Below are 15,600 nucleotides of genomic sequence, written 5' to 3' on the forward strand. Positions count from 1 at the left end.
TGGTGGATTAGAGTTGAAAGTCTGTGAGTTTGGAAGTCACACAGACCTGAGTCCACTGTGGAACCTAATATCTCTAAGATCCAAGTCCCTCAGCTCTAAAAGGAGACACCTGCCTAACTGAGTTGTTGTGGGAATGAAATGAGATGATGTTGGTGAAAGTGCCTGGCACATGGTCAAAAACACACTGGTTGCCTCCCTCTCTTCCTTCCTTCTGTCCTTTCTTCCTTCCTTCCCCTGAAAGGGGCAAAGCCAATGTGCCTCTGAAACTGGGCTTTGTCTCTTGCTGCAGTCCTGTCATCTGGAGGGAAGGTGGGCAGTATGGGGCAGACCCGGAAGACAGTAGGGCCTGTGAGTGGAGGCAGTGAGGAGCTGACTACTGGGCAGCTGTGGGGCTGAGAAAGAGCCAGTTACCAAGTATAAACCTTGGGCCAGTGACTTCTCTCTAAGCCTGTTTCTTCATCTCTAAGATGAGGGTAAATGAACTGGGATAATGGATATCAAGTGTGTGGCTCAGCACTTGTACTTAGTAGGGGGCTCAATAAACCTTCCCATCCATTGTACCAGGAAATAAATTTCCAATTCATGGCTTGAAAACTTGAGTAAATCCCAGAATGGGGTTCAGTTTCTTCTGACCCACATGCTATGATGGCAGTGAAATCTTGCTGGGAGGGTCTCTGTGTGTACTGTGGGTCTGTTTAAAAACTGCACCTGCTAGTTGACTGGTGTCACATAGCACCATCTAGTGCCCAAAAGTGGAAAGGCCCTCCTGCCTCGCCCTGCTTGGCCTCCCTCCCCAGGGCTGGTGTGTGTGTGTGTGTGTGTGTGTGTGTGTGTGTGTGAGAGAGAGAGAGAGAGAGAGAGAGAGAGAGAGAGAGAGAGAGAGTGACAGGTGTGGGGGACGCTGTTATAGGATGGTACAGCTGGGCCACTCAGAGCTTTATATCCCAGTTAGTGGAGAACTAATGCTATTTTTCAGATGCCTAGTCCCTCCACTTCTTTCCGACACAAATACAGATGACTGTAGGTAGGTCCCTTGAGCCTCACTGGGCCATAGTTTCCTCATCTAAGGATTGCAAGGCTTCGGGATAGGGTTGTTTCAGGCAAAGTGCCTGGTAAGTGCCTGATGCCTCTGGGTACCCACCTATGCTTGCTCAATAATCCAGACAGACACCATCTTTACACACCCTTTATATTTTTATTGAGGAGAAAGCTTTAGCATACAGAACGATTTCTTATCTTCACAACACAGTAATGCAACAATAACACAATAACAATAACACATTTATTTCCAACCCGTTTTCTCCCGAGTCTCTGGGAATCCTTGGGCTGCTTTCATACCCCTGCATGCGTTTTCCCCCACCCCTCTTTCAACCCAAGAAAGTGCCCATAGCCAATAACTCCTCTTACAGTTCTTGTGGCTGTCACATCACAACAAATATTAAAGACCTGGGAAAGGGGGGAAGAGGGTCAAAGGGGGAACCCAGGCCCCCTTGCCATCAGAGGCCCAGAAACCAGCTCATTGCTCACCCACTCTTTCCCCGGCTGAGGCTACAAGGTCTCAGGGTAAGAAGCACCACGGGAACAGTCAGAGACTATGCCAAGGAGTCCCTGGAAGTGGGGGTGCAAGGCACCTGTCCTTTGCACTTCTCCGGCAGGGACATGAGCAGTAGGGCCATTGTGTTGACCATCAGCAAACAGGGTCCACAGCCTTGAAGAACAGTAGTTCCCCTTCTGGAACTCTCTCCTGAGGAAATAGCTGAAAAACAGACAAAATTTTCTTTACACTGTTGTTCACTCCTGCACTGGTGGGGATGGGGAAAACCAGGTTACTGAAATATCCAATGAATTAGGAGAATACCTCAATTATTCAATGTGCATGACTACATAGGTGGCAGCCATTTTAAATCCTCCTGATCATGAGCTTGCAGGATGATCTCAGCTTTGAAAAGACATACTGAAAACACACTAAAAGAAAGGCAGCAAATAATACTTGCATCTGTGTGGTGGGGTTCTGAATGTTTGGGATTTTTTTTTTGTCCTTATAATTTTCTCTATTTTCCACATTTTCTATAATGATTATGCATTACTTTTCTATTTGGAGGAGAAGACTTTTTAAAAGGTAGCAACAGGTAAAAGGAACCCAGCTCCCCTGGTCCCCAGCTGAGAAATTTATGATAAACAAAAGGGCTTCTTACCTTCTGCTGATGAATAGAGACCTCACCAGCAACCAGCCAGTGAACTGGTCATCCTCCAGCTCCTTCCTCTTGCTTCCAGGCTCAAAAGCCTAAGGCTGAGGTGAGACTATCTGCCAGACTCCAGTGAGGAACAGAGGCTTGATTTACTCTGCTCTATTCCCTCTGACTACAGACACTTTGACTGCACTTGCCCAGCTGCCAGGCTCAGTGTCGAGGGCAGTTCAGGCCAGCAGTGGATTTGCCTGGAATTCTGTGGCCAGTGACATAGTTTCTGGACCCACAGCAAGCAGCAGGACTCTTTATAAGAGTCCCTAGGTTTGTACCCAGAAGCCCCAGGAGTTACTAGGAGGCAGTCACCCTCTTCAGCCTTACCATGGCTTGCCCCCCATGTGAGAGACGTGAGGATGGCCTGACTGACAGGCTACAGTCTCTGTAGAGAGAAATTTCCTCTCTCTTCTGAGAACTAAGGAATCCTTTAAGTTGAAGTTAAAGAGCAGGCTTTGGGCCCTCTGTCCTTGGTAGTCCAGGAAGGAATGGCCAGTTAGGCCATCTGTGAATCCCCAAGGATGGCAAGTCTCCTGCAAAGACCTTTGTCTGGGGACTGCAGTCCAAGACCTGGCCTGGCCATTCCTAAGGAAAGAGCCACTCCTCACAATGTCAAACTGAGTTGTTGCTGCTTTTTTCTCCTCTTCTTCCTCCTCCCCCATTTTCCAGGCAACATCAAGGAAAGGGGTAACACTGGGTTCTGTCCACCGGGGATGCCCAGGAGGACAGTGTGATAAGAAGAGAGGGCCCCAGATTTGGTGAGTTTGTCCAAGGACCTTGATACAATAGTCTGTGGGAAGGTTGAACTAGCTTGCTCAGTCAATCAAGGACAAACCTCAGTGAAATGTCCATTTGACAAGTGGCTTTGCCCACCCTCACTGGACTACATGTAAGGTCCTCTTTGGGCCCTTCTGCTGGAGGATGAAGCAAGTGTAGGCTTCTAGGCACATTTAGGGATCCCATCCTGCTCTCTGTCAATTATATCTAGTAAATGTCCTCAGTGGCGTTAGGAGTCATTGTAGCCCATCCTTTCGCTCACTGGGGCAGATCATTGAGGCATTGGGTGAAGCTTTGGTGAGCCAGTCAGAGTTGATAAAACCATAGAACACAGAGTTAGGAATGACTAGAAGGGAAATGTGAGGGTGTGACCAGTTCATTTATGGGAACAGGCCCAGAAACCTGCTCACTAGCTTGTGGTAGGACTGAGCAGAGTGCACAGTCAAGAGGACAACTATTGCTGACCCCTCCTTTCCCAGGTGGTCATGGCTGCAAGATGGTCTGGAGTTCTACAGGTCTTCTTCAGGTTCTTAAGGTCTGGAACTCCCTTAAGTACTAGTCAGAAAATGGGTCAAGGTGTGGTAGCAATAGCAAGGACAGGGGACGCAGTAGAAGGGTGTGTTCTGGGTGGCCATCTCCCCCAGCACTCACACGCGAATTCGGCCACGGGCAGCCCGTTGGCCCCCCTGTCTTGGAGTGAGACGCAATAGTACTGGGGGCCGCCTTCGAGTTTGGCGTTGCACCAAGCGACCTGCCCGGCGAATCAGTGGTGGTGAACTGTAGAAGGGTGAATTGGTACCTGGAAGGCCCTCCAGCAGTGGGACTCGATTCTGGTTCCTCCGTCTGTTGGCCTGTATTATGGGAGTCGATGTATCTAGGAAATTTTCATGATAGTAGCCAGAAGTCTGGGATGAAGCATTGGCATAGGTCGGCATCACGTCCATGAACTCATCTAGGTCATCATCCTGGGCCTCATCCTCTGTCTCTTCCTCCGGTTCTGGCTCCTGCTCTGGCTCCTGCCCTGGTTCCTGGCCCTTATCCTCATCCTTATTCTCACCCTCATTCTTCTTCCTGATTGCCTCCTCTTCCTCGTCTATATTGTCCACCACCACGATCTCGTCTTCATTGTGGTTGTCCTCCTCCTGTTTCTGTTTCACCTCCTCCTCCTTCCTAATCTCTTCCTCCTTTTTCCTCTTTTCCTCCTGCTCCCTCATCTCTTGCTGAATAGCTCTCACACACCTCCGCTGGTCCTTGTGAAGCCTGCACCTGTGCACCTCTGCATCTTCATCCTCACTGTAGCGCTCTTCTTCACTGCCCTCCACATTAGGGTCTGCAGCAAAAGGGAAGAAGATATTGCGAACCCCAGGGAGTGGGATTGGCTTGGGGACACGCACTTTTCTTTCTATCTCCACACATTCAAGAATCAGCTCGTCCAGGTCGGCCATTTCAGTTGACCATAAGAGCTCCTTGCGGAAGAATTCCGAAAGGCCTTTGAGGAACTGGTTTTGAAGGCGGCAGTCATCCCAAGACAAGAATTGGGCCAGGAACTGAAAAGCATCTGCATAGCTGCCCAGGGTACAGACTCCCTGACTAAGCTTGCAGATGGCCTTTTTCGCCACACTTGGGGGGATGGGGCCACAGAATTTCTTACGGATTTCATCCAGGAAGCGCGGGAAGTTGGCATTCAGGGGGCTTCCTTCCTGGGTGACTGAGATGGCCCAGTCCTTGGCGTCACCAGTAAAAAAGGAGATCAGAAAGTCCACCTGCTCAGCACCCCCAGGGAAATGATCCTCGTGGTCGGCTATGAAGGTCTCTAGCCGCATCAGAAATTCAGGCAGGTAGACCGGGTCGCCTGAAAAGGGCTCTAGCTCAGGCCACTCCAGAGGCGGCATAGGAGGCTGTGGGGGCAGCTCCTTGGAGGTGGGCAGGGGCAGCGCCAGCGCCAGCGGGGGCGGGCTGGGCTGCGGGGAAGGGTCGACCTGGCCTTCTGAGGTGCCGCAGTCCTGAGTGGCGTTGACCAACAGCTCCTCTTAGACGCGCTTGGGCTCGGTGCGTGGGGGAGGCCAGCGCATGAAGGGCAGTTGGCCCTCAGGCACGGAGTCTATATCGCTGAGCGGGAACTCAAAGTTCTCTTCCGCTAGTACCTGCACTGGCCAGCGCACCAAGCTGGAGACATTGCCCCACAAGGAATTCACCTCGGCCAGGGCTCTTCCCAGCTGAAGGCCCAAATTGGCATTCTCCCCGCGAAGGGCATGTAATTCTTCTCGCAGGGCCACGTTCGCCATGCGAAGGCTATTGAGATTTCCTGACGCCTCGGACATCTGGACTCGCCCAGGGCCCTGGGTCCACGGGCGGGGTAGGGATGGGGGAGGGGCGGGTAGAGAGCTAGGCATTCGGAAAGGAGGCCGAAATGTTGAGGGGCACAGGAAGGGAGCGGTGGGTGCTGGGTAGGCCGAGCCACACCCACCGGGGCGAGTACGGCGGGCGGGCGCTGCGGGTGCAAGGCCTGGCGCCTGGGTCTGGGGCGCGTTACCTCGTCCAGAGGACTGGAAAGGGCAGACAGCGGCAGGAGCCCAGAGGCGCAGAGCGGAGGTCGCAGGCGGCGAGTCAGCAGCACCCGGCGGCACCGGAGCGGAGCTGGAAGGAGCGGACTGCTGCACTATCTGTGGAGGAAAAATGTTGCGGCTGCCTGATCCCCGCCTTTTAAGTTCAGCCTCGCCCCGCCACACCCCCCCCACCGGCAGGGGCGGGACTTCGGGCACTGTGGGCGTCCAGTGGCCGCCTCGCCCACCCTGGGCTGCGCCTCTCACTGACTCTCTCCTTCCCTAGCTGCAGCTAACTCAGGTCGGGAAAATGCGACAGCGACTGCCCACTCGAGGTCGTCATGGCGACAGCCAGTGAACGTGTTCCTCTCCTCAGGCAGGCCCCCGAGTGTAGAGGAGCTGCTTCGAGAGGCGCAGCTTAATCTCCAGAGCCTGTTGCAAGGTACCGAGAGGGTGTGGGGCTTTGTCTGGACCCACAGGCCAGATACGCAGCCGCTGAGGGAGGCACTGAAGAAAGAGGACAGGGACCAGTGAGAGAGAGAAAAAAAGTTTAAAACCCATTGTAAAACAAAACACACATTTTCCATCTGTCACTTTCCAGACTGATTCTAAATCACTACCACCACCACCACCCTTTTTCTTTTTCTTTTTTAGCTCAGTAGTCCAGGGGGGGGGGGGCGAAGGACAGAAACTGAGACAGGGCAAATGGTCAAACCATTCATTTCCAAAGACTCCCACAATGTGGCCCACATACCTCCCAGACCTTCCCTTGCCACATCACCCATGCCTTTGGAATCCTGGCACTGAAAGCCAAAGAAGGCACCTGCAGAGTCTCCCTCTGGGCTTCACTCATTCTACTCTTGCATTAACCTCGTCCACATTATCTTCTGGGTAGCTACTGCTTTACCAAAGCAAGCCCAATACACAGCACCTAGCGCTCACTTCACCCCCAATTCCCAACCCACTGTCTTTGAGCATATAGTATGCAAAACTGAGTCCACAGACCCAGAGAAGCAGCCCAGTCAGGGTGCCTGAGCAGTCATATTGCACCCACCAGGCAGATGGAGAAAACCCAGACTTGGAAAACAGAGCTAGAATATAATTCTATTCACACACCTACCTAGCTATGTGACATTATGCAAATATCCACCCTCTCTGAGCTTCACATCAGTCATCTTTAAAATGGGAATTCCAATTCCCCACATGGCACAGTTTTGTGACAACTAAAAATAGGGCTTAGCAAGAGTGTTTTGCTGCTGGAGAGACCCTGATGAGATGCAGCATCAACTCCCAGTACATGTCCTTTGGAACAAGGGCTGAGCTAAGCACAATTTTAAAGTTAATATGAAAAAAAAATAAGATGGTCCCTGATAAGACCTTACAATATGAAAAAAAATACACATTTACCAGATGGATTTACCCAATGTAAGTGGCAAAAGTATTAAAGCTCAGGTCTATGAGAGACTATTGGTGAGCTGCAAATACCTGGGTGGAGATTACAAGGGGCATGCATATGTCCAAGTTCACTGAACTATACACAAGTTTGTGCACTTTACTGTTGGTAAGTTATATCTCAATAAAATAATACAAATAAAAATTCAGTGCTAAGTCACAAGCTCCATACCCCCTTTCAGCCCTCACGTCCCATTCAGACCTCTTTTCTAAACCTAGAAGACATTCCTCCCTCTTCCCCACTCCAATCCTTATACTTTCTTTGAAGTTATATTCTTGCCTCCTCTAAGAAAACCTTTCACACGAGTTCTGCACTTTGCACCATTCCCTCCATAAGCACTCATATGAGGCGCTTTGTACCATCCAGTTCAAGAGGACTGTTATAGTTCTGAACTGCTTTTCCTTTCATTTGTTCATTCATTTACTCTTTAATCTACTAGTCCTGGGTATATATTTTGTCCACCTGACCAGACTGAGCTTGTCAACATAAAGAACCATGTCTCTTGGGTTTCCAGAAGCACCTGGCACAGGGCTGGATCCCCAAGAGGTGCTCAATAGACATTTCTTGAGTGAACGTTAAGTGTGAAAAAACATCTTATCAGCTCTCATTTATTTATGCCAATGAAGATTAACACTGGTGGAGAATAGAAAGTGGCACATGGCCACCCAACTGGACTACAGCCATAACCCCCACCTCCTTGCCAGGGCAGTGCTGACCTTAGAGAAGCAAGATACCAAGGGACACCATGAGCCTTGTGTTCAAATAAGAAAGGATCTACCATGCAGAAAAGGAGTCAGTGTGTTCTGTGGTGCCTCCATGGACAGTTAGGACTGGGGGAGGAACCTAGAGGGAAGCAGATTTCATCTCAAGATAAGGAAAGACTTTCCTGACACCTGACAGCCCCAGCTGTCCTTGGATGGAATCAGCAGCATTGGGAAGAGGGCTGCTCCCTCCTCTGCAAGTGTATGCAGAGGCTCAAGAGACACGTTGAAGGGCTGCTGAGGAGAAAGTCTGAGCCCAGAATGGGGTGTTGGACCAGAGAACCTTTGAGGACCCTCCTGACTCCATTGATTCTTAAATCTTTGCTCAAATATACATAGAGCCCTGCCTGTTGATTCCTTACTCTCACTTCCTTCATTTCGTTGGATTCCTTCCCTTCCTTTGAATTCATCAGTTAAATGAAACCAATCCAAATCTTATGCATCCTTCATATTCCCTGATGATACCCCTGAAATTCTCCTTCCTTCTATGCCACTTCCTCCCTTTCCTCTTTACCTACACTCCCCTGGTCCTGTCACCACCTACAGAAAGACTAAGATGCAGGAAGCCAGGCTCTTGGAGGCTTGAGTAAGAGTTCTTGACATTCAAGGGAGCACCCCACTTTGGACTTCCCAATACAAATCTCCTTCTGTTTCACCCAGGTCTTTTCCCAGCTAGGGTTGCAGAAAACCTGAAGAAATGCAGGGCTGCGAAGAGAGGACCTTGCAGCATAAAGTAGCAAAAGTGTCTGCACCCTGAGCCTTCACTCCAAGTTTAGCACTTAAGGTGTGGACCACAGAGACAAGGGCTTAGTCCCAGAACCAGCACAACTCAAATTTCTTGATTCTCTTTTCTCCTTGGCTCTCACAGTCCCAGGAAGTAGGCATTTTTCCAGAGGCTCAGAGGCCAGGAAATATCCTAAAGAAGTAGTGCAAGTCAGGCCTGGCAGCTAGAGCAAAAGCCCTGGTTCATGGCCCCTCCCCTGCTTGGCACTTGACCATGGCCCCCTAGAGTTTGTATCTACTGTGCTGTTTTTCAGAAGAATATGAGGAGCAGTACTCAGAGGCCAGACTGCTGGGGCAGACCTTCCGCTCTGCTGATGAGGCCCCTGAGCCCACTCCCAGCCCAAGGCCCCAGTCTGCCAGGCGTCTGGAGTTTGTATTGATGGTGAGTTGCATCTTCCCCTGCCTGGGAGAGCCAGTGCAGAGCTCACCCTACACCCACCAACAGGGGATCTTGAGCTGCTTACGTTATCCACTGGATATTGCTGCTCACCTCTGCTCACCAGCAGAGTTATCCTGAGGCCCAGCCCATATGGGTCTTTCACAGTAGGTATCTGGCCTGGCAGCCTGTCCATGTTCTCCTGCCTCCCAGACGAAGCCTCCAACCAGCCTGCCTAGACAGCTATCCTGTGGGCATGGCTCATCTCCAGTCAGGAGCACACCCTTCCCATCACCTTCTTTCCCAACAGCCTACAAAACAGCAGCTGAGAGAGGATGAGACTACCACCCAGGGTGTGAGGGCCCCTGAGGCCTCCCTGAGCCTGTCTACCACAGCCGACAAGCAAGTTGCCTGGAATATCCCCTTCCCTCTGCCCATCCTAGAGGAGAAGCGGTGGCTTCAGCCTTGTTCCACGCACTCTGACATTGTGCCCATCAACATCTCTGGTAGAGTTGCTTAGCACCACCTCTGTTTGCTTCCCCCCATGCCAACTACAGACCATCCTCTCCAAATGCACTGGATGCTGGGGGAGGGAGCAAGACTTTCTCTGCTACTGGCTCACCCTGCACTGTCAAGGTCATGGCTCTTGCCAGGGAATGGAGGCATGCAGAAGATGGGGCTATGGCTGCTCTTTCTTCACTCTACTAGCACTTCCACACTAACTGAGACCATCTGATAGCAAACAAAATGTTCTTAAGGAAAACTCTGAAACTTTATGAACTTGTGTGCTCTTTGGAGCATCCATGGATATTTAAAGTTTGTGAGTTATGTTTGGGTTGAGGAAAGGAAACTTCTCTGCCAGAATCCATGTTTGGATAGGAGTCTGAGGGAAAGTGTGGGGTTCAGAGTGTTGATGATAAAAGGTAGGCTCATACCCAGGGCGCAGACCATGGGCCTGATGGCACTTTAAGTGAACACTCAGTCTTTTAGTGAGATGGGTCTCCCCAACTCGCGCATGCCAAGTGTTTAGGAAGGGAAGTAACAGAAAGGGACCAAGGACCAAAAGGCCAAAAGCGGGGGGCAGGGGAGTACTACCTCAAAAGTGGGGAAAATGATGTATATAGCTTAGTTGGACGTGGCTTTGGGAACATGTGACACTTGTACCACACACATTATTAATTCGTGCTCCACATTCCATTGGCTGTAAGAGGAAGAGGAGGAGGCTTGGTCATTTCAGAAGGAGATAGGACCAGCAACCCAATGAAATCAAGACTTCATGACCTAAAGGGACCAGAGGCATCGTGTGATCTAGCATTGGCTTGTGGTATGCTGGGAAAAGTTGATTAAGATGATGTGGACACCTCTGGCCACATGTGGTGATGCTCTCTGTATATGGGGCCATCCAGCGCCATTGGTGTCATCTCAAGAAATTAGAGGAAGAAAATAGAACCCACAGCCTAGGGAGATGTACAAAGAGGAGTGATGGTGGGCACTTTATTTCTAAACTTCTATCTTACTCTCAATAAGGCTGGCCCTGAGCTTTGTCCATGGAGTCACGTGTGGGAGGGGGGTATCATATGCAGCTGTGAGGGGAGGGTTTGGTTAGCCAGCTATTGAATGAGAGACAGTGAGGGGAGTAGCATACTCACCCCCTGTCTCACCCTGACCCTGTCCCAGCAGTTCCACAGGAACAAAGACTGACCCAGTGCTTTAAGAGAAATAGATCTCAGTCACTACCCAGGGGTGAACTTTGACAAAATGTAATCAAAGGTGGCTGGAGGACAGACTACCAGGCTGCTTCCTAGATGAAGGGGGAGGCAAGGAAGCTTCTGGGAGACACTGTCCTCTGGCCAACGTTAAGGCTTTTTTAAAATATATATATTTTTATTGATTTTATAGAGAGGAAGGGAGAGGGAGAGAGAGACAGAAACATCCATGAGAAAGAAACATCAATCCACTGCCTCCTGCATGCCCCACACTGGGAATTGAGCCTGCAACCCGGGCATGTGCCCTGACCAGGAATCAAACCATGACCTCCTTGTTCATGAGCCAACACTCAACCACTGAACCACACCAGTCAGGCTAAAGGCTTTCTTTAAGAAAAGATTACAATCAAGCAACATCTAGTCTCAACCTGTCTCTCTAAATCAGTGGTTCTCGCCCCAGGATGTACATCTGAATAATCAACTACCTGGGGAGTTTGCGAAATAGCTTCTACCTGGGCCCTCCTCCCAAAGACTTCAATGTTCTGGGATGGGATTCAGATAGTGGAATTTCAAAAACTGCTCAGTTTATTTCGATATGTAGTCAGGATTGAAAACCATGGCTCTCAGCTACCTAAGACTCACAGGTGACCCTGGGTGAGGCCTATGTGTGCCTTGGGGCTCTGGGTGTCTGGGGCCATGTTGGGAGGGATGTGGAAGAAGGGCCACCTGCCTGGATGCTACTCATGCTCATTGCTACTGCCATCATCCCTTCTCTCTACCTCAGGCCCATTCCCACTGTACTGTAAACAGAAACCAAGATGCACCCAAGTGTCTTTATTTTGGCTACAGGGCAGCAGTTCGATAAACATGCAAGTTTGCGACACTCCTTGTTTAACACAGAGACAGCCGTGAACCCCAAGTCCACCCTGAGGCGGAGGCGGACCATTATTGGATTCTCTAACATTTCCCAGCGAGATCAAGGTGACCCCACCACAGCTGATTCCCCGGATCCTTCCCCTTTTCTCTTCCACCAGTCCTGCCACCTGGGTGATATTGTGGTTATGGGGAGCAAGAATAATTTGGGGGAGGGGGCTTTGGACATCCTGAAAAGCCAATGTGGTGATTAAAGATAGCCAAGGGCCTTTGGTCAAGGGGAGCAAGCGAATATGAAGAACAGGTCTCCCAGGCTATAAATTCATTATGTTATTCTTTCTTATAATAATTGGAATATAACCATATATGTCAAGTTTAGGCAAGTAGGTAAAGGGGGGAAGCATCACTAAAAGAACCATCTTAGCAGAACCATTATACTGTTAAATGAATGCTGTCCAAAGAGCACAGGCCTTGGCCAGGTTATATAACCTCTCTGAGCCTCAGCTTCTTCATCTATAAATTGGGGATAACGATGTCACCTGGTGGAGTTGCCGTGAGGATTAGAGTCATTGTGTGTAATTTGCCTACCATGTGCCTGGTACATAGTATGTGTTCAACAAAGGGTGACTGTTACTATAAATTATCATAGCAGTAAAAGTAGTTAATGATTATAGAACAGTAATAATTGTGTGTATGAGAAATCTTTGGGGATTCTGAACATCTGAACGGTTGCCTCACAACTGTAGATTATCTTAATATCTCATGTTGCAAAGCTAAAAAGTGACAGGTGCCAAAAATGTAACCAGACTCTGGGCTTTCCAACAGTGGCTTACTCCAAATTCATTGCTGGGGCTTAAAGTCACACAGTGCTGTCCTTTATAGTTCAAAAACTTCTGCTTTCATCTCAGGAGAGGTGAACTCTGAGGTCTGTGATGGCTTCATGAGCCTGGGGTGAAAGGCCTGGAAAACTCAAGGTAGTCCCACCTGCCACTTCAGCTCCAAAAAGAATAATCAAAGCTGGAAAGTCTTTGGAAGCCGTCTGGATAATTCAAGGACACCCTGTGACTCACCATGTCATGATTGTCAAGGACCCAACTTCCCCCGCACTCTTATCTATGGAAAGGAAGAACCAAGGAATTCTGTCCATGTTGTTGGCAAATGTTTCTTAGCAAAAATTTGGTGCTGCTGGGGGATCCCTGGCTGCACCACTAATGTTCTGTTTTTTCCTCCTCCAGGTCTCAGCAACAGCCCCACAGGCAGGTTGGCTTTCTCTACCAGCTCAGACATCAAGCCCAGTCATTCTGTTCCAGAAGGTGTTCATGGAAGAGTTTCAGTTGGTCAGGAAGCTCGTTTCCCAAATATCACCTCACCAGTACTGAGAAATCCTTCTAGTGATCCAGACAAACCTCTCCAGGTGTGTGGTGGCACCAAGCCTCCTGGCATGGAAAGCATGGGAATGGTGTATAGCGTCTCCAGTTCTTGCAATGGACCAACAGAATCTACATTCTCTGCTTTGTGGAAAGGAGATGCTTTCGCCTATATGACTCCAAGTGCCACCAGTCAGAGCAATCAAGTCAATGAATATGGAAAAAACCCTTCCTCTGGGAATTCATGGGTCTCTGTGCACACACTGCCACCTCTGGTTCCTAAGGAGGCTGCTGCACTCTTTGTCACTCGTGATAACCCAGCAGGATGCAGTGGATCAGCTGGCTACTCTGAACACCCTACTCAACAAAGGCAAGTATCAGAGCGACCCTTCAAGATTGGCCTTCTGACTGGTGGCACCTCAAGGCTGGAGACAGGCCCAGGTGGGGCCAGCAGGTTCCGGGAGCGGTCACTCTCTGTACCCACAGACTCAGGCACCACAGATGTGGACTATGATGAGGAGCAGAAGTCCAGTGAAGCTTGTGCCATGCCTTATGCCAGTACAAGTTCTGAGGGCAGTAACAGTGCTGACAACATTGGCTCCATTAGCTCCCAGCAGGAGGCCCACCACAGAAGGCAGAGATCCAAGAGTATTTCACTTAAGAAGGCCAAAAAGAAGCCTTCCCCACCAATGCGCAGTGTCTCACTGGTCAAAGATGAACCAGTCCTCTTGCCAGAAAGTGGGTCAGCACTATTCAAGGACCAGAGGTCCAGGAGCCTTTGCCTCTCCTTGGAACACCAAGGACATCATTCATCCCAGGGTCACCCAGCTGTGCCCACCTTCAAAGACCCAGAAGATACACAATTCTCCCACCACTGGTATCTTACTGACTGGAAGTCTGGTGACACCTACCAGTCCTTGTCCAGCTCCAGCACTGCCACTGGCACCACAGTCATTGAGTGTACCCAAGTTCAGGGCAGCTCAGAGTCTCTTGCCTCCCCTTCCATCTCCAGAGCTACTACGCCTTCCCAACTCTCCATTGAGGTAGAGGCCAGGGAGGTACCCTCTCCAGGAAGGCCCACTGGGCTGATGTCACCCTCCAGTGGGTACTCCAGCCAGTCAGAGACACCAACACCCACTGTCTCCATGTCCTTGACCCTGGGCCACTTGCCTCCTCCAAGTGGCAGTGTCCGGGTGCGTCCAGTGGTACCCGAGAGGAAGTCATCACTGCCCCCACCATCGCCAATGGAGAAAATTTCCAAGTCACGATTATCGTTTGACCTACCGTTGACCTCTTCTACCTACCTGGATCTGTCTGGGATGAGTATCTCCATACGAAGCAAAACCAAGGTGAGCCGGCATCACTCAGATACAAATTTTGGGACCAAGTTGGTCCAGAAAACTGGCCCCAATCAGCCAGTCATGCCCATGGTTACTCAGTCTGACCTACGTTCTGTCCGCCTCAGGTCAGTAAGCAAGTCTGAGCCAGAAGATGACATTGAGAGCCCTGACTATGCTGAGGAGTCGGGAGAAGTCTTTACCTTGCTAGAGAGAAAGATGAGACCTCCCATAGCTGAGAAACCCCCGCTGGCCCGAAGGCCTCCAAGCTTGGTCCACAAGCCACAGTCTGTCCCTGAGGAGTACCCACTAACTTCGCCTACATTGGCTATGACCCCTCAGAGCTCAATTCAATACATGAGGCCATTCCCTCCAGACATCTACACGGTGGTGCGGAAACCAAAGTCCTCCAGCTTCCCTGAGGCCAGAAGCCCAGGGGAGTCAACAGCACCCTCATCTCTTGTTTTTACACCTTTTGCCAGTTCCTCTGGTGCTTTCTGCTCAGGAACACAGCAACCTCTCCAGGGAAGTACAGAGGATGAGGGCCCAAAAGTGAGAGCTCTGCCTGAAAGAATTAGCCTCCAGAGCCAGGAACAAGCAGAGAAGAAGAAAAGCAAGATTCCACCTCCTGTACCAAAAAAACCCAGCGTGTTATACCTGCCTCTCACCTCACCCACAGCTCAAATGGAGGCCTATGTTGCTGAACCAAGGCTGCCTGTCAGCCCCATCATTACCCTGGAAGAAGATGCCAAGTGTCCCCCCACTGGTGACCACCTGCAATCATCTGGTACAACAAGGACAACTTCCACACCACAGGCTGATGATGAAAGGGAAGCAAGCCCTCCAGGTTAGTAAACTATCTGATGGCTTTTCCTTTCAATCCCAGGAGAGATGATGGTGAGAATGTAGTGCCAGAGGCAAAAGCCAGTGCTCCATGATCCTGACCCTGGGATGACCAAATTAGTAGGGGCACCTCTTGAGAGTTTGGGTTACCCTAAATGGGCCCCACTGCCCTTGGGATCAGGGGATTGGGACTGGCCCAGGGGCAGATCTCCAAAGCTCAGTTTGAGGCAGCCTACTCTGGAACCCCCAGTGCAAAGGTAATGAAATTAAACTAGGTCTTAGCACCCTGGGACCTTAGGAGCCCATTTACCTAATCAGGCATGCATCCCCTGCCCTAGGAACTCTCTACATCACTGTACAGTACTTTTCACTAGCCACACTGAATTTAGTTTCTTGCATGGGACTCATATTCTCCCAGGCTGAGGTCAAGTGCCATGGTGGGCTTGCAGGCTTCTGAAGCAATGCAATATGTTACCAGCAGCAGACTTTCCTAGTGCTTTTGAGGGGAAATGGAGCTCACTTTCTTGGATGGTTAGCTCTT

The 15,600-nt window shown here is 50.2% G+C and overlaps 2 protein-coding genes across 4 annotated transcripts in view; one reads left to right on the plus strand and one right to left on the minus strand.

Moving 5' to 3' along the window:
- The window catches only part of NHSL2 (NHS like 2), a 142,243-nt gene that overhangs the window by 115,320 nt on the left and 11,323 nt on the right, over positions 1 to 15,600 (plus strand). For 2 of the 3 annotated variants that reach the window (XM_079765331.1, XM_079765330.1), the window contains exon 2: positions 12,748 to 15,063. In XM_079765331.1, the coding sequence (XP_079621457.1) occupies positions 12,954 to 15,063 (2,110 nt within the window). In that variant the 5' untranslated portion in view covers positions 12,748 to 12,953. Of the gene's footprint in view, positions 1 to 5,846; positions 6,003 to 8,811; positions 8,940 to 9,243; positions 9,440 to 11,488; positions 11,621 to 12,747; positions 15,064 to 15,600 lie in introns of all 3 variants that reach the window. The other variant, XM_079765329.1, reaches the window with a different exon arrangement.
- Positions 1,620 to 5,853, minus strand: RTL5 (retrotransposon Gag like 5). The gene is given in 3 exon segments (XM_079765334.1): positions 1,620 to 1,756; positions 1,859 to 5,047; positions 5,051 to 5,853. Coding segments are annotated over 2 exon segments (1,743 nt in total). The 5' UTR covers positions 5,411 to 5,853; the 3' UTR covers positions 1,620 to 1,756; positions 1,859 to 3,664.

The sequence above is a fragment of the Cnephaeus nilssonii genome, assembly GCF_951640355.1.
Source record: "Cnephaeus nilssonii genome assembly, chromosome: X".
NCBI lineage: Eukaryota > Metazoa > Chordata > Mammalia > Chiroptera > Vespertilionidae > Cnephaeus > Cnephaeus nilssonii.